Raw genomic sequence first — 21,399 nt, forward strand, 5'->3', positions numbered from 1 at the left:
TAAAACTGAAATCATTGTCTTACACAACTTAACAGGTTTGATTGATAAATAGGAAGACAAATTGTTCCCAATCAGAATTTTTTGATTTGTTTGTTTTTTCAGATATGGAAGAGCAATTGTTAGTATGCAACTTTCACCGGTTGTATTGTCTTGACATTTTACAGGGTCCTGAAACAAAACAGCTGTGTCAGTTAAGTGTAAAACATAAATATATAACACACAATATGTATTTTATATAGTATAAATGTGATTTAGTATTATATTTTTCTTGTGGGGGAAAAGAAACACTAAAATTATGTTTTTCTATTCACTCCTTAAAAATTCTAAAAACCTAACCAAAACAATATAACTTTTAATATTTTTTTTTAATAACTTTTGAAATGAAACTTTTAAAATTAAAGCTTAAAGTGAGCCTAAATATTTTATATGAATAGTTAAACTATATTTTGTACAGCTTTTAAGAACATTATGTACTTTTAAGAACACTACAACTTTTAAGAACACTACGTATTCTGACTCAACTGGAAAAATCAAAGTGGAATAAAAAACACAAGAATCGCGTCGTAAAATTCAACTTGACCAACAAACAGGAACCAGTGCTGCCAACCAAACAAATCATTATTTCACTTTCAGCCTAAAGTGTAGCAACATAAAAATAAAATAGTTGCCAATATTTACCCATAGCTATGTTGGAATTAGATTATATATAAAAAAATGAAGTTTCTTTTATATTACCCCGTTTTACTGTATACACACACACACACACACACACACACACACACACACACACACACACACACACACACACACACACACATATATATATATTTATATGTATATATATATATATATATATTTATATATATATATATATATATATATATATATATATATATATATATATTTATATATATATATATATATATATATATATATATATAATTATATATATATATATATATATATATATATAAGAATGTATATATATTTATGTATATTTTATCTATACTATATATATATATATATATATATAATATATAATATATATATATATATAATATATATATATATATATATATATATATATATATATATATGTATATATGTATATATTATATATATATATATATATATATAATATATATATATATATATATATATATATATATATATATATTGTGTTTATATAATATATATTAGGGGTTTGGCTAAAAAGCAAATTTCATTTTTTCAGAAATGGCATAACGGCAAAGATGAGCTTTTACTTCTATTACCCCGTTTGACGGTATATATACAGTCCCAGCTTCAAACGTACCATAAGCGGTACTTTTGTAGCTTTTGTAGCTTGATCTTTCTACTTTTACATTATGTTTTGTTTTTTGGTAAAAATGATGGAAAGAGGTGATCTTAACCATTAGCAATCATGTGAATGTATAAGAGGTTGAAGGTGGGTGGGGGGGGGGGAAGTTTGGGTGGGTGGAGGGGTGGGGGTAGCTTTTTAAATTTTTTTCCTGTACTTTAAATATAAAACATTTTTGTAGTTGTACATTTTTTATTTAAAGAAAGACTATTTTATGGTTTTTAATCCAAGATTTTTTATCAGTTGTTTTAAATTTTAAACAACGATAAGCTACAACCATTAAGTTTGCTTCTCCATCTTCTTTTGTTTCTAAACGTTTCAATGAGTTCTTAACTAGAATTAAGAGCACGTTCTGCACTGTTATGTAGAACAAAAAGACGAGTGATAAATTTAAAAAAAAATTTTTATAATCTGGAAATAAGTATAAAATAAATAGTGATATATAACCATTGCACATAGCCATAATTAGTTCCAGCTTGATGAACTGGTTTTCCGCCATTTTGCCTAAAGTATGGTAATTTTTAACAAATCAATTAAAAAGAGTTTCCATGTTTAAAAAATCTTTAATTGTTATTAATAGTTGCAGACTTTTCCACTAAAATACCTCTACCAACCAAAATAATTTTTTAACAATTTATTAGTGAGACAACTAATTTAAAAATGTCCAAATTTGGATACTGACTAAGCTGAAATTCATTTTCAGCTCAGTCAGTATCCAAGTCAGTATCCAATTTTGTATAATTATATTTATATATATTTATGAGTGCGTTGAACGATTTTCAACAATATTTATCCATTTTTCATAACTTATAAAATAAAAACAATTTAAAAAGTTAAAAGCTTGTTGCATTTTTACTTATTAATGAGAAAGAGAAAATTTTTCAAATTATTTTTCAATGCGGGTTGGAGATAAATTTATTTTCAAAATTTAGGAAAATCCCACCGAATGGAAGAGACTTGACAAGTCTGTATACAATTATTAAACTCCTAATAAAACGATAAATATATGTTAAACTAAATAAATATTAAACTCTTAATAAATCTTGATAATAAATCATTATTAAAATTTCTATACCACCAAGCCAATTTTTATATTTTTTAATAAAAATAACTAGACATGACAATATTTTGAAATTTTTCACGTCTAAAAGTTTTAAATTAGTCGTAATAAAAATAGGTTCTAAAATATAACTTTATTAAAATATCTTTTTATACCATCTGTATGCATTCTATTAAGTTTTCCTTGCCTTTCCATTACGGCAAATTATTTTTGTAATAGCTGGTTAATGAGACAATAATTGTCAATGCCCCACTTCCTCAACGTTTTCAAAGCAACGTTTTATTAACATTGAAAAATTAACACTTTTCAACGTTTTTTAAATACTACATTTTCAACGTTGAAATGTATAACGTTGAAAAAACGTTGTTTTATAAATAGCTTAAATACGTTGAAAAAGCAGCTAATGTCTAACGTTGATAAACCTTAAACTCTGCGAAGTTTTTACAGTGATTATTTGCGTACTTTTATTAAACGTTGAACAAACGCAATTTTTTGAGAAGGTAAGATACGTTTAAATTAATAGGCTTATTAAACGTTGAAAATGTAACGTTTAAAAAGCGGTTTATTTTTAACGTTGAAAAAACATAAATTTTGAAATGTTTTTAAAGTGGCTTTTTGTGCAAGTTGGTTCCATGTTAAATAAACGTTTAATTTTGAGAACCTAAATTATGTAACAATTTTAACGTTTACTCAACGTTTCAATTTACCGAGATTTAGTATACAAAAACAGACAGTGATTCAACGTTGAAAGCACGTTGTTTTTGTGACTTTAACGCTTTTCTACGCTGAAACCGGTTTTCAACGTTGATTTAACGCTGACATGTTTGATCGGTAGACACACAGTTAAAAATTATTAAAAATTATTATGTTTTGTTAATTTGTTTATAAGTGTGTAAATAGAAATATCTTTAATTTTACAAAGCTATTAAGATTTTTTGAAATCACAATCCGTCATGATTCGCATTTTATCTGTGTGAACGAAATTTATTGCGGCAATATTTGCTTAATTTTGATTTTTATGAATTTTAATAAAGCATTTGTATGCCGTTTTATAAAGTTTAATAAGTCTTTTGTTTATTAAACTGTGTTTAAAGATAATATTATAACATGACAAAAGTGTTTGAAGTGCTTTTCGATATAAAGATATTAAATGCTATAACAAAAAAAAGGGAGAGAATTTATTAAAAAGCTTTTTAAAAGTTATAAAAACATAAAAACACGGTTAGAAATTTGTTGTGCGTATGTCATGATCGAGTTTAAGGTTTTAATGTGCTTAGCAATAGATTAAGTGTGCACATTAAAGAGACAACTTGCTTTTTTATAGAAAAAAGATTTTACATAGAAACCTTAATTTTCTTTAAAGTTAACAGGGCAAGAGTCCTAATTACAGAGATTACCTTTTTTTCGGATATTTCCGGATTTTTTCAATTTTTAGTTTATCCGGATAGCTAAAACTTTTTTCATACATATACAAGTTTAGGAATATATTTTTGTAATATAATTGTTTTTTCAGCTTTTTCACTCATCACTCATACTAAAATTAAAAAAATAGAAACAACTCACAGTGGGCCAGCAATGGACTAAAGTCAAAATTTTGACATGATCCAATCTGTCTAAAAATCATATATATATAAATATATATATATATATATATATATATATATATATATATATATATATATATATATATATATATATATATATATATATATAATATACATATATATATATATATATATATATATATATATATATATATATATATATATATATATATATATATATATATATATATAATAATATATATAATAATATATAATATATATATATATATATATATATATATATATATATATATATATATATATATATATATATATATATATATATATATATATATATCAGGCAACCAAAAAGGTTCGTGCGGTTTTGAGGATCCATAAATAAATACACATAAAAACAGTTTTAATAAAGTTTATTCTAAAATATAGTCTCCTTCAGCAAAATTGACTTTCTCCCATCGTGAAACAAGCTGGTATATTCCATTTTTATAAAAGTCTTGAGTTTGGTAGCTAAAAAATTGAATTAACTCATTTTCGAGATCTTCTCTATTTTGAAACTATCGATTCCTTATATGGTTATCCAGGTCCAAAAACAGGTGGTAGTCGCTTGGCGCAAGGTCTAGTGAATACGGAGGGTGAGGTCGAATCTCCCATTGTAAACGTGCTAGAGTTTCCCGCGTGATTTTTGCGGTGTACGGTCTGGCGTTGTCCTGGTGGAATACAACACCTTTTCTGTTTGCCAAAACTTTGTCCAATTGGGCTGAGTATATCTCAGCAGTAATGGTTTGTCCACTTGGTAGCAACTCATAGTGAACGATACCTGATATATTCCACCATACACACAGTAAAACCTTTTGTTGGTGAATGCTTGTTTTAGGACTCATCGGTACTGGATTGTTACTGGCTAGCCAATGATATGTTCGTTTTTTTTGTTGCAGTAGATAATCCATTTTTCATCGCACGTCAACATCCGGTCAAAAAATGGCACTAAATTGTGGCGGGAAAACAATGAAGAACAAATGGTTAAGCGCTGTAGCTTGTTTGTTTCACTCAACTCATAAGGTACCCATTTGCTCAACTTCCAACGTTTTCTAAGTTAGTGCAAATGTAAACAAATAGTTTCATCACTCACATTAAATCTTAGGGCAAGGTCCTGACATTTTTGTTTACTTTGAGTTCAAACTTTGAATTCATAAAGTAAACAAAAATCTGACACAGCCATACTCCACTTAACTTTTTTAAATTTAAAACGCATTAATTAAACTTATGAAACACATTGATTGATTCTCTTTAAAACAAGTTTTAATTTATATGCAAAATCATCCCCCCACCACAACCAGTTTTCTTAATACATTTCTTAGAAATAGGCAACAAGGATAAACTGCACGAACCTTTTTGGTTACCTGATATATATATATATATATATATATATATATATATATATATATATATATATATATATATATATATATATATATATATATATATATATATATATGTATATATATATATATATATATATATATATATATATATGTATATATATATATATATATATATATATGTATATATATATATATATATATATATATATATATATATATATATATATATATATATATATATATATATATATATACATATATATATATACATATATAATTAAAGGTCTAGAAATATTTTATTAAACTTTTTGTTAAATAATTCTAAATTGTTTTTCTAGAAAGGCTTTATAATAATTTGGTGAAAATTTTTGTATAATTTTGTTTACATTGCTACACAGTTTTATTTAATTATTTTTGCATTGCAACAGTATTAATTGTTATTTTATTAAAATTTAACATTTTAAAGGTTTTACTTAGTCAGAGTTATGGATACTTATGTTATTTTAAGGTTTAATAAATGAATATTAGAATAGGTATAACACAAAAGTTAAATTTTATTACTTAAATGTGCCAAATTAAATGCTTTTTTTTAAGGTGGGTTAGGGCAGCAAATGAATGTTCATACACTGTTCTTTATCACGTAAGGAAGTCAAAACACTTAGTTTAATGGACGTAGTCAGACGTATCCAAGCTAATCATTGAGTACAAAATTGGTTGCTATGGTACCAAATTTTACATAGCAACAATTTATTTTTACATTAACAGTGTTTTAACAGTTTTTTATTCGTGCTATGTACACTATATTAAATACTTGTATGAAAATGAGATTCACACTTTTTATTGAAGTTATAATGTTAATTGGTTGCTATGGATACCCAATATTTTATTAATTTTGCAAAACAGTATTGATTGCTATTTCATTACATTTTAACATTTAAAAGGTAATACTTAACCACAGTTATGGATGCTAGTATAATTTTAGGCTGTAATAAATGAATAAAAGAATTGGCATAACATAAAAGTTTTATTTCATTATTTAAATATGCCAATTATCATTGAAATAACCATTGCAGATGGTAAAGTGAAATTAGTCTTATTAGTAGAGACCAGTGCATCACAGTCCTGCTCAGTGTGTCGCAGCACACCAAAAGATATAACAATATTGAAAAAATGGTAGCAAAAATTGAAAATAAAAACTTCTCTGGTCTACAGTATGACTTGTCATTATTACATGCAAGGGTTAGAACAATGAAATGCTGTCTTCACCGTGCTTATAAATTGGATAACCAAAAGTGGCAGGCGCGTAGCGCAAAAGAAAAGATATCTGTGGCAACAAACAAAAAAAGAATCCAAGATGCCTTTAAAAATTGTCTCGGATTAACTATTGACATGCCCAGATCTGGTGGTTCTGGGACATCCAATAATGGAAATAAAGCTCGTCGTTTTTTCCAATCTGAAAGTATTGTGGCTGAAATTTTAAAGCTGCATGTACTGCTGCTGAAAAAGTTGCATGTTATCTTGGCCAAATTGTCATCAACTTTGCTAATTAATGCAGATGCATGTCAAAAGTACTGCCTTTAGGTAAGTTTTTTTTTGATATTATTTCTATACTGAGTTGTGGCTCACTTAGCTTTGTAGTTACATGATTCATTGTCTCTTTTAGGTGGCTCATTTGGTTGCACAAAGCTACCAATGGCATTATATGCCACAAAGTTTGCACAAGTTGTTATTACACGGACTTGAGGTTGTGAGAAGAATGGTCTTGCCTATTGGAATGCTCTCTAAAGAGGTGCAGGAAGCACGAAACAAGAATTTTAAACTTTAACGTGAAAACTACACTCGCAAGTGCAGTCGTTCGAAAACTAACTATGATATATTATGCCAACTTTCGTGCTCATCAGACCCAATAATCAGCAGCATAAGGAGGTCAAATTCTCAAAATTCAAAATCTCAACTCCCAGACGGAGTTAGTAATTTGCTTCAGGCTTCTACTGTTGACTATGCATGCATTTTTTATAAATTAATAATGTGTTTTAAATAGTCAACATTTTTTCAATGTTTTATGTTTTTATTAATAATAACCTAAATCTTTACTTAAAATTAATTACCTTAATATTTAATATTTAATAGTTATTTAAAGTAGGACGGTTGAAATTCCAATAAAAATTTATTCAAAAATTCATTTATTTTTGTGTAACTTAGGAAAGTATTTGGTTGTTTAGTAATATATGTATCCATTGCAACTAAACTAAAAAATTATGACTTCCATATAAATTATGACCTGGTATTGGTACTCATGTGAAATTTAGTGAATATAGCTAAACTATTAAAAAAGGTTATAGCTATGTAAATTAGATATCCATAAAACTAGGTTACTAGCAACCAAATGATAAATATTCTCCTCATAAGAAGAGCAAACCTCATATTAATGCACAAATTAGTTATAATGTAAATAACACACATAAAACATCTACAACTACTAAAAATAGGTTGTTGCTAAATAAAATTAGGTATCCATAGCAATCAAATGTAAAAATATTACTTTCATATGAAGCGCAGACCTCATATTGATACTCATGCCAAATTTAGTGAATAAAGACCTAATTTAATTAGTTATTAATTTTATCCATTAAAAGAGATTTCTGGGCCACTGTGCAACTCGGCTAAAAGCAAAATTAAAAGAAAAATAAGGGATATATTCCGGGTATTTTACCCAAACAATTAAAATTATATGTCTTATATATATATATATATATATATATATATATATATATATATATATATATATATATATATATATATATATATATATATATATATATAATATACAACGTCCACTGAAACGTTAAAAGTTTTTTAAAGTTAAGCATAATAAAAAATTTATTTTATAGCTTTAAAAAGTAAACAATAAGTATAGCTTTTATATATGTAATTAATTATTTTTCTTCCTCTTACTAAAATGTCTTGAAGAAAGGAATAAGTATAGAAAAGGTCGGTGTGGTATTCCACACCGACCATAGACATCCACACCGAAATTGATTTACCAAGACCCGAATTTTACGGGTCATGACAGCTAATATGTAAGATGCTTCTTTGTAATTTCTATTTTCCTGTAGCATAAGGGTTGAGAATATTTCTGATGATTTGCATTAAATGAACAATGGTTGTTGGCGTAATTTGCATGCTTATGATTAAAATTAACTAGAAATAACCAGAATGTGTAACCAGTTTTGATAAAAATTAAAATTATGAAAGGTTTGTTAATTAAATTATAATAATAATGATATACAGACTTGTTTTTTAATTTTTTTTGCAATTTTCTTTCGATTATAGATTAGTAACTGATCTTAACATACTTGTAAAGTTTGTATTTATTTTTTATATAAAACAAAGTAATTCTTATATAAAACAAAGTGATTTTTTATATAAAACAAAGTAGTTTTTATATAAAACAAAGTAAAAAATACATTTTAATGGTTGCACACGCTTGCTGATGAAAGCACGTTGGGGCGTTGTGATGAGGCAAATATTGTCTTCTGTTAGCCCCGGTCATAAAGATTTTATTTATATAAAACGGCATTGTTTTCTTTTTTTAATGAATGAAATAAATAAATAAAAAGTTTATTGGAGAGACTGGGTGACTCATGTTGGGAATTTTTTAAGATTACCAACTTAATGGTTGATGATGATATCACCTCCATTTAGTACGATTAAAATTTTGTGAGAAGATAAATTTTTTATCTGAAGAGCGTTTGGCAAAAATCATTAAAATCTTACAATATATTAAAGTATAAATATAATAATATAATATTTTTTTATTTACAGCACTCATTGAAACAAGATAAAGTATCAAGAAAGAATTGCTTAAAGAAGTAGTTTTAACAACGATTAGACGTAGTTTTAACAACGATTTAAAAGCTTTTAATTCGGAGACAACTGTGAAGACAGACGAGATCACAATGTTGTTTAGAAAGTTGCTCAATAAAAATTTAATTGTAATATGCTTTTTATTTAAAATAAATAAGCATATAGTTTTTTTTTTAATATTTTGAACAATTTAAAAGAAGTTTTGCAAGATTTGCGGGCTAGCTAACCCATCTGGGGCTCAGATGGCAACCGAGGCAAAATATCGCCGGGATCGCGGAGGGCTTCTTATATAGGGCCCTTATGGGTCAAATAATGTGAGATTTGTTTAAGAACCATACGAGTTAACCGGCGGGCAAACCCATATGCGCCCCGGTTGGTAACCGCGGCCAAAAACCGGCGGGATTCCCACAGGGCTACCCGCAAGGGGTCCAGTTGACAATGCGGGTTGGATAACTTTCGGAAATATTGCTTTTATAAAATTTTGTAATAATCATATGCAAAATAAGAATGTTTTAGAAAAAATTGCGACGATCGGAGACTGGAAACAATGCCCGAGTAGCAAACAATATTGGCGCGGTATTGGCGCGAATTTTGGCATTTCAATATTGGAGCAATATTGGTTAACAATATTCCGCCAATATTGGCTAATAATATTGGCGCAACATTGTTTCAGTATTGTGCCAATATTGTTGAAGATACCCAATATCTTTGACAATATTGGCACAATACTGTAATACAATATTGGCACAATACTATATTATAATATTGGCATGTCAATATTGGCCAATATTGTCACTTTTACATGCTTGAAAACATGCGTAACTTTATCAGACATTTTATGAAGTCATTTTGTGTATTTTTTAGTTCTAAAATTTGACAACTCGTGCTACAAAGAATTTCCTAATAGTTACTTAAATATTGTTACTCACATTATTGTTTCATTAGTAGTAAGAAAAATCAACAACTTATTACAATGACCTTACGTTAGTATACTAATGATGTCTATAGACATCATTAAGTTTTTTTCTTATAAAAGCCCTAGAGCTTTAATTCAAAAACAGCTGTTTTTAAATTAAAAATTAAGTTATGCAAAGAAAAATAAGAATAGAATTCTTAGCTATCCAATTTAAACAGATTGTATCTGTTTAAATTGGATAGCTAACCTTACTGAAACACGCAAAAAAGAGGTAGAAATATTGGTATTTCAAAGTATTATAGATTTAAACAGTAAGTTTTTTTACACAAATTTTCTTAAAAGTTATTGTTAGTGTAAAAGAAAAGTCTTTCATTATTAGGTATTTCTTAATAAAGTAATTTTCCCCTATAATCTATCTGTTACCAATTTGATGACCATTTGCTCAATTTTTTAAACGTTCTTCTAAAGATAGAAATAAATCTAGATATAGTGTATACATACTTATAAAAATTTTTTTTAACTTTTAAAACTGTAATTAAGCTATTGTGTATGCAGTTTAATAATTAAACATAATATAAGTAACTGAGTACATTTACTTAATGCATGTCCAGAAGCTGTTTATCAATTTCTTATAAATGTTACAAATAGACATTTCTAATATATATACATTTATTTATTAGACATGCAACAAAATTTATGTATATCTAAAATTTTATTGTATTCAATTAATTATAATATAAACAATTGATAAATTGCATATACCATACCTTAACTGTAATTTTTCATATAATTAGTTAAGTATATTATTTATTTATAATAAATAGCAATAAATTGTTGAAACAAATTTATTATTTATATCTTATTATAACTAATTGCAATAAATTGTTTTAGATATAATAATAAAGATATAACTCTAGCGAACAGAAAATATAACTCTAGTGAAATGTATTGCATACTTTTTCTAAATATAAATAAAGTTGGGTGGAGCCTATTGTTTTCATTTGTTCTTTGTTTTAAAATAAAGAAATACTGCAAAATTTTTTATCTTTTTTTTTATAAATCACATAAAACTTTTTTTTGGGTGTTAAAATTTTAAAAGTTATAAAAAATCAAAATTATAAAAATTTCTTCTTTAAATTTTCTGATATTTGATAAGTAAAAAAAAAGTATGATTTGTAAAAATATAATCATTTATATTAGCTAAAAATATAATAAGAGATCAATAGTTTCAACTCATTCTGCTAAGTCACATTATGTTAAAAAAGTAGTTAATTGCTATTTAATTCACACAAATAGCAATACTAAAAATTATTATGGCTTTCAAACAGCAATTGATGCTACTGATAGCAGTTTTTCTGTTACCAATGAAACTGAGTTATTATGCACTTCTAACAGTACATGTTTACAAATACATTCTATTCAACAATTTCATAAACATAAATTGCTGCATCAAAACTTGAATTCTAAACAACATAAAGATGTTACCAATTCCCCCTCCGTTGAGTTAGATGGTGCTGCGATATCATATTTTAAGGAAAACCAACTCTTGTTGAGTTCAACTAACAACTCTGATGATGGCTTTGATGTAACTAATGATAAGCCTGGCTACTATCTCTCTTGTTCCAGTGATAAGGAAGAAAACAGTGACGAAGAAGCTACTCAAAAAGAACTCCTTGTACGTTGATCAGCCAAACACAATGTTACACATAGTGCTTTATCAGAGTTGCAAAAGATCCTATCATAACAAAATTCAGATATACCAAAAGATGCTCAAACCTTATTAAAAACTAAAAGTCACTCTGAAATTATTATCACAAAAGACATGCTTGGGGAAAATGCAGAGTTTTTTTATCTTGGTTTGCAACAATAGCTTACAAGTTTACTTGCCTTTAATTGCGTTGGTAGCTGCAAAGTCATTTTATTATTTACCATAGACCGTTTGCCTTTGTATAAGAGCTCAGGGAGACAGTTTTGACCGATGCTTTGCAGTGTTAAACTTGATGAAAATAATTATCAGCCATTTGTAGTTTGCATTTTTTGTGGCAATAGCAAACCTAAAAGTTCATCTATCTATCTAGCTAATTTTGTCACAAAATTCAAGTTGTTAAAGGAGCAAGGTTTATTTGTAGGTGAAAACCACTTTACCATTCATGTTAAAAGTTTTGTGTGTGATGCACCTGCACATGCATTTGTCAAGTGTATAAAAGGACACAATGGCTCTAGGTAACATAAAAATAGCTGGAATTCGGTAGCTTTACACTAGTACATGCATCTGGTTTGTCTTGGTGCAACACGCAGGTTACTGCTGCATTGGCTTCGTGGAAAGCATGCCGTAAATATAAACATGCAAATAGCAGATACCGTTTCAAAGGACTTGAAAAATTTGGCTACAAACATTACTCTCGAATTTGGGCGTAAACCAAGGTCACTAAAAGATATTGATAGGTGGAAAGCTACCGAATTCCGGCTATTTTTATGTTACCAAGAGCCTGTGGCGTTGCGAAGCAATTTTGCAAATAGTATTTACAACGAATTTATGCAATACAGCAATTGGCATTACAGCTTTTGCATACAGCAATTGGCATTCAAGCTAATCCAGATATGTGTTGAATGCATGTTGATTATGCAGAAAAGTTGTGACGTATATTTGTTAACCATGAGAAAGATCTCGTCTCGTTCTCGTTTCTCGTGAGAAATGGGACTTTTCGTGAGAAACGAGAAATAGAAAATTCTCACGAGAAGTAGAACGAGACTTAAATATTATGTTATTTTCCAAATTAAAAATTATTATAATTTACAAAATGCTTATTATTTTGTTTTTTTAATTAATTAAAATTTTGACAAATCTAATTAAAATCCGTGATTTTAAATAGATTTTTAATTAGATTTTTTAGTTAGATTTTTTTTTTAAACCTAATTAAAAAATTTTAATTAGATTTTAAATACAAAAACTTTTTGTTTAAAATGGTGCACTTTTGACTTACTTCTGACCTTTGGACTTCTAGAGCTTAGGACACCTACAATTGGAGACTACATCACTGTAGACCCCATGTCCAACAGTTCCGAGGCAGAAACACAGGTATCTTAATTGAAGGAAAGCTGGATTCTTTCTTAGAAGAACTAAATTTGCCTGCTGATTTGCCAATGTACTGCGTGAACGACCAGGCAAGAAACATGAAACTTGCAGTCGAATTGTCAAAGCGCCTTGACCAATACTTGTGCAACAATTATATTTTGCAATGTGCATTTCAAGACTCATTTGGAATGACTGCTAGAATGGATGATGCGCTGCAAACATGCAAAGATTTGGCTTCTTTAACTCACCAGTCTACAGTTGCAGCTGAGTTGCTTGAATCAGAATCAGACGCTCAAGGAATCAATTTTAGACAGTTACGCCAATCTGTTGACACAAGATGGAATAGTGAACTGGATTGCATGGCTTCTGTCCTACATCTAAAGAGTGCAATTATCAGCTTATGTGGAAATGAAGATATTTTTTCTTCAAAGACCATCAGTGTATCACAGTGGAAATCAATCGAGGGAGCAGTAGAAATTTGGCACCACTTAAAGATGCTACAGAAACGTGGTCGGCTGAGTCTATTTCAACAATTAACACTGTCGCCGATTCTCTTTATTTAATCCATGACAAAATTGATCAATTAATTGAGACGGAAATTGAGATTTTTGAAAATTAATTGAAAATTGAAAATTAATTGAGATGGAAAAAATGGCTACGGTGTCTTGTATGCAAAAAACTCGAAAAGCTGCATTGAGAAAAGATTTCCTCTATGTCACACTGGAATCTTATTGAGTGCTGCAGCAAACTACTTAAATCCTGCTTTAAAGGGACTTCACTTAAAGCTCTTCAAAAAATTTCCAACAACAAAAGAATGGTTAGCCTCACAGGTTAAGGATAATGATGAGTGCCAACCTGTTGCCAGAGTCCTTTCAGCAGATTTGTCCCCTAATTCAAAACTGAAGCGCAAGTTAAACGTCAGACTTGAAACACAAGAGCCAACATCTAAACTGAATCCTATTTTGAGCGAAATGTGCTAGTATGAATATCTCCCTGATGCCAAAAAAGACTTTCCGATTCTTGATTGGTAGAAATTGCATTCAAATACATTGCCAGAACTCTCTTCATTAGCTAGACAAATTTTAGCTATTCCTGCAAGTTCAACTAAATCAGAGAGAGATTTTAGCTCAGGTGGAAATGTCGTCCGATCATCCAGACACAACTTACACCCAGAAAAAGTAGAACAAATCATTTTAATCAGAGAAAACATTGTCTTGTTGGAAAAGTTTGGCAAAAAATTAATATTTGAATTAATATTTGAAAAAGTTGTTTACATTTGACAAATGTCATTTGTGTCTATTTGTCAAAACCATGTTTACATTTTTTTTTTACTTGGATTTTAATAAATTTGTTTTCAAAAACTGTTAAATTTCTCGCCTCGTCTTGTTTTCGGTCTACGAGAAGTACTAACTTTTCGTTTCGGTCTCGTCTCGGTTTGAAAAAACCGAGTCTCGCTCATGGTTAATATTTGTTGAACAAATATCAGAAATATATGGCAGCAGTTGATTAAACTATACTATGCACAGTCTTTGTCATATTTGTGATGATATTAGACAGTATGGTTAACTTGATGAGTACAGTGCACTTCCATTTGAAAATGCTTTAGGTGTTATGAAGCGATTGTTGAGAAGTGGGCGCATGGCTCTTCAGCAGCCGTGTAGACGATTTTCCAAAAGTAATGACAATACCACCTATGCTATCAGTCACTATATGTAGCTGATTCCGAATCTAATAAAAATGCACACCAATAGCCCTATTTTAGGATCTGATGGCAACCAATATAGTAGAGTTGAATGAGCTGGATTTATTTTTTTCTGGAAATTCCAACAACTGTGCTTGAAAGTGGCAAAATTGTCTTTATTGAAAACATAATTGATGCTAACGATATTATGATAATTGCACGTGTTTTTGGACTTGAAGAGAGTTTTTACACCTACTCATGTGAATCTTCTTGCTCAATATTTTAAGAGTTAGTCAGCTCTATGATCAGTTTTTTGCTTTTACTATAACTTCAATTGCAAAAAAATGCCTATTGTTCCCCAGAAAAAGTTATTATGTTACTATAGCTTTACTTCATCGTTACTGCTAAACTATCTTAATGATATTTTATGTTATTAATAATACATGTTATAAATTAATGAACTGTTATAAGATTTATAAAGAAATCAATAATAATGAAATATATTCAAGTACTTCCTGTGTAGTTTGAGTTGTACATGAGTTTGGAATTATTGCTACAATTTTCCATTAGAATAATTATTTATTTTGAGGTGATTGGTTGGGTTGTTTTTTAGATTTTTTATATCAGTCTCCATAAAGTGTAAGTAATTTTTTAATGTTTGTGAAAAGCCTAAGAATGTTATGGTAATTCACTTAAAGGTGTGACTAGGTTATATAAATACTGCAATTAACGTTTTTACAGCATACTATAACAGTAAAAAAGCAGAATAAATGATTACCTTTTATAGTAAGGCTGTTTTCACATAGAGCTGTGCAAATTTAGAAAATGCAATTAAAAGTAAATGGGCTTAAATAGTTATATTTTTGAAAGTCTTTTTTAATCAAATATTTTTGGATTTTTTGACAAAAACTTTGATCCCCTTAATATTTTTATTTCATATACTTTATTTACATATTTATTGGATGTCCAATAGTTATAATAAATGTGAATTATCTATTCATCTAATTACATTCCAATATTATCCATCAATCTATTTCTTGTAATTAATAACAATAATGTTGTGTATTATCTTAAAAAGAAAAGTTTTAGATTTCACAATCTGTTCTATCTATTCACTAAAGATCGCGTAGGCAAGTTCTGCTTATGATCAAAAAGTTAACACTATCTGAAGTTTATTATAATAGAAGTACCTTTTTTGTTTTTTAGGTGTTAGCAATTAGGTGTTAAAATTGGAAATGGCAATGCATATAAAAATATTTCTTGTTGCTGAAATTTTTGATAAGAAAAAAAAAGCACATATGCCATGGATGTCACCTGTTCATTATGGCTGATAAACATAAACTTAGTTTACTGGCCAAATCACTTGCAACCTGCACGTCCAACAGCTGTAATACGTGAAGCTGTGATGACTCCTAATAACAGCTGGAAGCAGTTAAAAATAAGAATTCTTCATTCTTTTGGTAATATTTATTTCTAATCATTACTTTTGGTGATTTTTATTATTTATCATTACAGTGTTGAAGTAAATTTTTTAGTTGATTGTTTAGCTTATCGCACATATAAACAGTATGGACGTGATATTGATCTGAGCTACTATAGTCCACTGCAGATTATTATTTAGTAACGTTTTATTGACAGCCACTGTTTTTACCCTTAGTTTTTTGTTTCTGTAGAAACTACGAAGCTGGTTTGGAACAGTTGGAACGTTAGAATTTACATCAAGCGTTGAAACAGCTGTAGATAGTGATGAAGAACATAATATACCTTCAGCTAAGAAATTTGTATGTTGTGCTGAGAGTGACAGTAGCACTGAAGGGGATAGCTGTCCATTGTTATCACACATATATTTATGAAGCCTGTTGAAGCTTATTTCCAAAAACTAATACAACCTGCAAGTAAAACTTCAGTTATAAAAAAATCAAAAAATATAAGCGTGTCATTTGCAATTCAATCTGTTGCACCCTCTTTTCCTGATGGTTCTTATTCACATTTACCCTCTCTTAGCGAGATTTTGGCAATTGATATTTCTGCTTTAGGCTCGCGATTTGCAAGTAAAAAAACTATGTTGATGTGTTATTTATTTAGATATTCATTGAATTTAGTTACTGATACAATACCGTTTTCGAAACATGATACTTCTTAGTTTTGTTAAACACTGAAGTTTATGCCTTGTTGTTTGATATAGATTAAACCGAAAATTTTTGTTTACTGTGTAGTCAAAGTTAGTGTTATAATTTTTATTATACTATTTGACAAAAAGAGTTATGAACTGCTTGTCAGTATTCAGCATGACTTAAAGAAATTAAACAACCGCCTAATAAATATAGTTAAAAATTTTGGTGTTTCTTGCAGCAGGTGGCATTCCTGGTAGAAACTTAGTTGGACCATCTGTCTCAACTCAAAGGAATTATTTACCAATTAAAGAAGAAAGTTACCTTTTAATCCTGGAGGAACATTTAAAGAACAATAATACTTTTTAATCTTTGGAATGTATCAGTGAACTGCAATCAGTTAGTAGTTTTTAGAAACATGCTATATATTAAAAAATTCTTCATATACCATGTTCATTTACCAGAATTGGCAGTTTTCTGGCCACGGCTATTGACAGAGATGGGTGGAGGAAACATTAACCTACAGCCGAAAAACGTATACAACTAGAAAAGGAAAGTCACCAACCAGGATCAGATAATAAAAGCGTTTTATGAACCATTTTTAAAAGTTGTATGTTGTATTGTAAAATCTATAGATTGTTAGCTACAATATTTATATAATATTTTGCATGGGAAATTTTTTCTCCTTCTATTACCCCGAAATTAACCATGAGCGAGACTCGGTTTTTTCAAACCGAGACGAGACCGAGACGAGAAGTTAGTACTTCTCGTGAGACCGAGAACAAGACGAGACGAGAAATTTAACAACTTTTGAAAACAAATTTATTAAAATCCAGTGTGACAAAGAGGAAATCTTTTCTCAATGCAGCTTTTCAAATTTTTTGCATACAAGACACCGTAGCCATTTTTTCCATCCGTCTTAATTAATTGATCAATTTTGTCATGGATTAAATAAAGAGAATTGGCGACAGTGTTAATTGTTGAAATAGACTCAGCCGACCACGTTTCTGTAGCATCTTTAAGTGGTGCCAAAATTTCTACTGCTCCCTCGATTGATTTCCACTGTGATACACTGATGGTCTTTGAAGAAAAAATATCTTCATTTGCACATAAGCTAATAATTGCACTCTTTAGATGTAGGACAGAAGCCATGCAATCCAGTTCACTATTCCATCTTGTGTCAACAGATTGGCGTAACTGTCTAAAATTGATTCCTTGAGCGTCTGATTTTGATTCAAGCAACTCAGCTGCAACTGTAGACTGGTGAGTTAAAGAAGCCAAATCTTTGTATGTTTGCAACGCATCATCCATTCCAGCAGTCATTCCAAATGAGTCTTGAAATGCACATTGCGAAATATGATTGTTGCACAAGTATTGGTCAAGGCGCTTTGACAATTTGACTGCAAGTTTCATGTTTCTTGCCTGGTCGTTCACGCAGTACATTGGCAAATCAGCAGGCAAATTTAGTTCTTCTAAGAAAGAATCCAGCTTTCCTTCAATTAAGATACCTGTGTGTCTGCCTGGGAACTGTTGGACATATGTTGTACAGTGATGTAGTCTCCAATTGTAGCTGTTCTGAGCTCTAGAAGTCCAAAGGTCAGAAGTAAATGCAGCACTTTTTAGATTTGGCGTAATCTCCATTTTTATGCTCTTCATTCCAGCTTGAACTTCTCTTGACCGAATTGAAAGCTTTCTTGAATATGTTGTTCTGTGATGAAGGCTCAGTTTAGGGTTTGCAATGTCAAACAATTTCTTGAAACCTTTTCCTTCGACTGCTGAAAAGGATGCCAGATCAGTGCAAAAGTAATCCAGCATTGCAGAGTCAAACTGTTTTTGAATGGAATTGTCTTTGTCATATTTGGACTTTGTTTCAAGCATTTCGACCATGGTTCGTTGTTTCTTCTTAGAAGAAAGAACGAACCATGGAGGAGAAAGAAGAGAGTCGTCGGTTTTTTCAGAATACTCAACGTAATCTTGGCTGTGTTTTTTTTCGAGGTGACGATGAAGTCCGCTTGTGTTTCCATCTTTTGTTTTCAAAGACTTTTTGCACGCTTTGCATTCAGCATCGTCACTTGTTTATTGAAATCATCTCCAGATTTTGTTTTTTCTTGGTGACATTTTTGATCGTTGAAATGAGGCAAGAATATTTCTTTTCAATATAAACAATATGTGTCAAGTTGAATTCCACTGGTAAACTAATGAAATTAAGTCGAAAGTGCACCATTTTATACAAAAAGTTTTTATGATTAAAATCTAATTAAAAATATTTAAAATCTAATTAAAATTTTTTAATTAGATTTTAAAATAAAATCTAATTAAAAAATCTAATTAAAAATCTAATTAAAATCACGGAGTCAAAATATTAATTAATTAAAAAAACAAATTATTAAGCACTTTGTAAATTATAATAATTTGGAAAATAACATAATATTTAAGTTTCGTTGTACTTCTCGCGAGAATTTTCTATTTCTCGTTTCTCACGAGAAGTCCAATTTCTCACGAGAAACGAGAACGAGACGAGATCTCGCTCATGGTTACCCAAAATTTTTCCCTATCCCCCATCAAATATTTTTTTCATAGAAATTTTTTAATAACTGTTTTAATTCTAATTCTATAAATAAAACAAATGAATGTAAATTTTTTATTATCGGTGATTGTAAAATTTAAAGTGAGGAGTTTTTTTACGTTACCTTGACTCGAAACTCTTAACTCAAAAAACACGATTGCCAAAATTTTTGTCGTGCCGTAAATAATTATTTACGCCGTTATTGCGCCAAATATGTTTAAACATATTCGACGCAATAATGCGCCAATATTGGCTGAACAATATTGGTCAATTTTTTGAAAATGTTGACATCGCAATATTGGGGCGATATAGTTTCCGATATCGAGCCAATATAGGCGGAACAAAATCGCGTCAATACTGTTCAGCCAACAATGTGAAAATTTTGACATCCCAATTTCGGCGCGATATAGTTTACAATATCACGCCAATGTTGTAAATAATCTCGCGCCAATATTGTTTGCTACTTGGGTATTAAACCTGAAATTATGTTCTTTGTGTCCCATGAATGGTTTCAAAACAATTTTTTTTTTTTTTTGATAGTTTTTTAAACTAGGTTAAAATTAATCGACAGATTTAAAATTTCATATAAAAATCTCTTTTCGTTAAAAAGTTATAATTGTTTATAGTTTATTATTTCCCAACTAACTCCAAAAAATAACTTTAAAAGTTCACATCTTTTAAACGGCATATTTTGTTGAAATGTTATTTAAAATTTTTCAATAAATTTTGATTCTAATAAATATATATAAAAAAAAAAGTTCAAAAACATTTTAAAGAGCGTTACGTTAGGGACGTGTTCTTAGAGTTGTAATATGATTGGGTTTGATTACTCGGACACAAATAAAAAGAAGATTTTAGTTTTTTTGTTGAGGTTTTTAGTGATACTTAACATGAAAAGTTAATAACAACGGATTCATGCTTTACAAACTAACTTCACAATAAATTATATATTTCGTTAATCAGTAAGACTTTTAGAAAAGAAAGTATGACGAGCGTTATAAGTAACAATAGCTTCATGCAATCTTTTCAAATAATTATTGTGACATTGTAACCTTGTATACCTTTATAACCGTTTTCTCAGAACTAAATAAAAATTTAAGGAACAGTTTCAGAGGCTCGTTCGCTTCAATAGTCTTGATCTTTGTTTAGATAATCACTTGGCATCATATTTAAAAATTCTATTTTATGTTTTACTAAAGCATGTACTTTAGGTGATACTTTTAATCCAAGTTTACAGTAGGCTTCTTAATAATCTTTTTTTTATTATTTTATAGTCGGGTTCTAATGTCATTGCTAAACAACTAAATTTAACTTCTCTCAAACATTTTAATGTCTGTAGTATGAAAGAAAGATGTTCATCATTATCTAGTGAAAAAGAACTGACCAAATCGTTCAAAATATCTATACTATCAAGAAGTTTTGAACATTGTCCTCCCTTAAATTGCCCACCATGAAGCCCTGATCTTTTAAATCCCAGTTTTTTATTATACTCCTCTTCTTTAGTACATAATTCTTTAGATTTTGTATATGAATCAAGATAATTAAAAAGTTTGTTGGCGTTTTCACTGAGAAGGTTTTTGCTCCATCAGAGCAAAAACTTTTATAAACTTTGTTTCACCTGGTATTTTGATAAATGGTTGGTCTACACAGTTGTGATAGGGTACAGCAGAAAACTTTTAATTTTATTTCTTCAAGTATTTTTTTTTTATTAGCTGATGATCTAATGATTCCAGGCGTTCTATATTCACCTTGAAGTTCAAAATTTTCAAAATCATCTTTGCTAGCTATACACCAAGGGCAAGGATTTATTGAGGC

General features: G+C 29.1%; 1 protein-coding gene across 1 annotated transcript; it reads right to left on the reverse strand.

Annotated features, from left to right (window-relative positions):
* Nucleotides 1-4,395: 4,395 nt before the first annotated feature.
* On the reverse strand, nucleotides 4,396-4,932 carry LOC136080361 (histone-lysine N-methyltransferase SETMAR-like). Its single transcript, XM_065796977.1, has 2 exons — nucleotides 4,577-4,932; nucleotides 4,396-4,492 (listed from the first exon to the last, which is right to left on the reverse strand). The coding sequence occupies exons 1-2, from the start codon at nucleotides 4,930-4,932 to the stop codon at nucleotides 4,396-4,398; spliced, it is 453 nt and encodes a 150-aa protein (XP_065653049.1).
* Nucleotides 4,933-21,399: the final 16,467 nt, after the last annotated feature.

This window comes from Hydra vulgaris, chromosome 05 (assembly GCF_038396675.1).
Source record: "Hydra vulgaris chromosome 05, alternate assembly HydraT2T_AEP".
NCBI lineage: Eukaryota > Metazoa > Cnidaria > Hydrozoa > Anthoathecata > Hydridae > Hydra > Hydra vulgaris.

Excerpts from the sequence above, each read along its gene's own strand:
- LOC136080361 (XM_065796977.1), bottom strand. The coding sequence starts at position 4,932 with ATGGATTATCTACTGCAACAAAAAAAACGAACATATCATTGGCTAGCC. Across the intron at positions 4,493-4,576 it reads GCGCCAAGCGACTACCACCT|CTACCAAACTCAAGACTTTT; the intron begins GTTTTTGGACCT and ends TCAATTTTTTAG.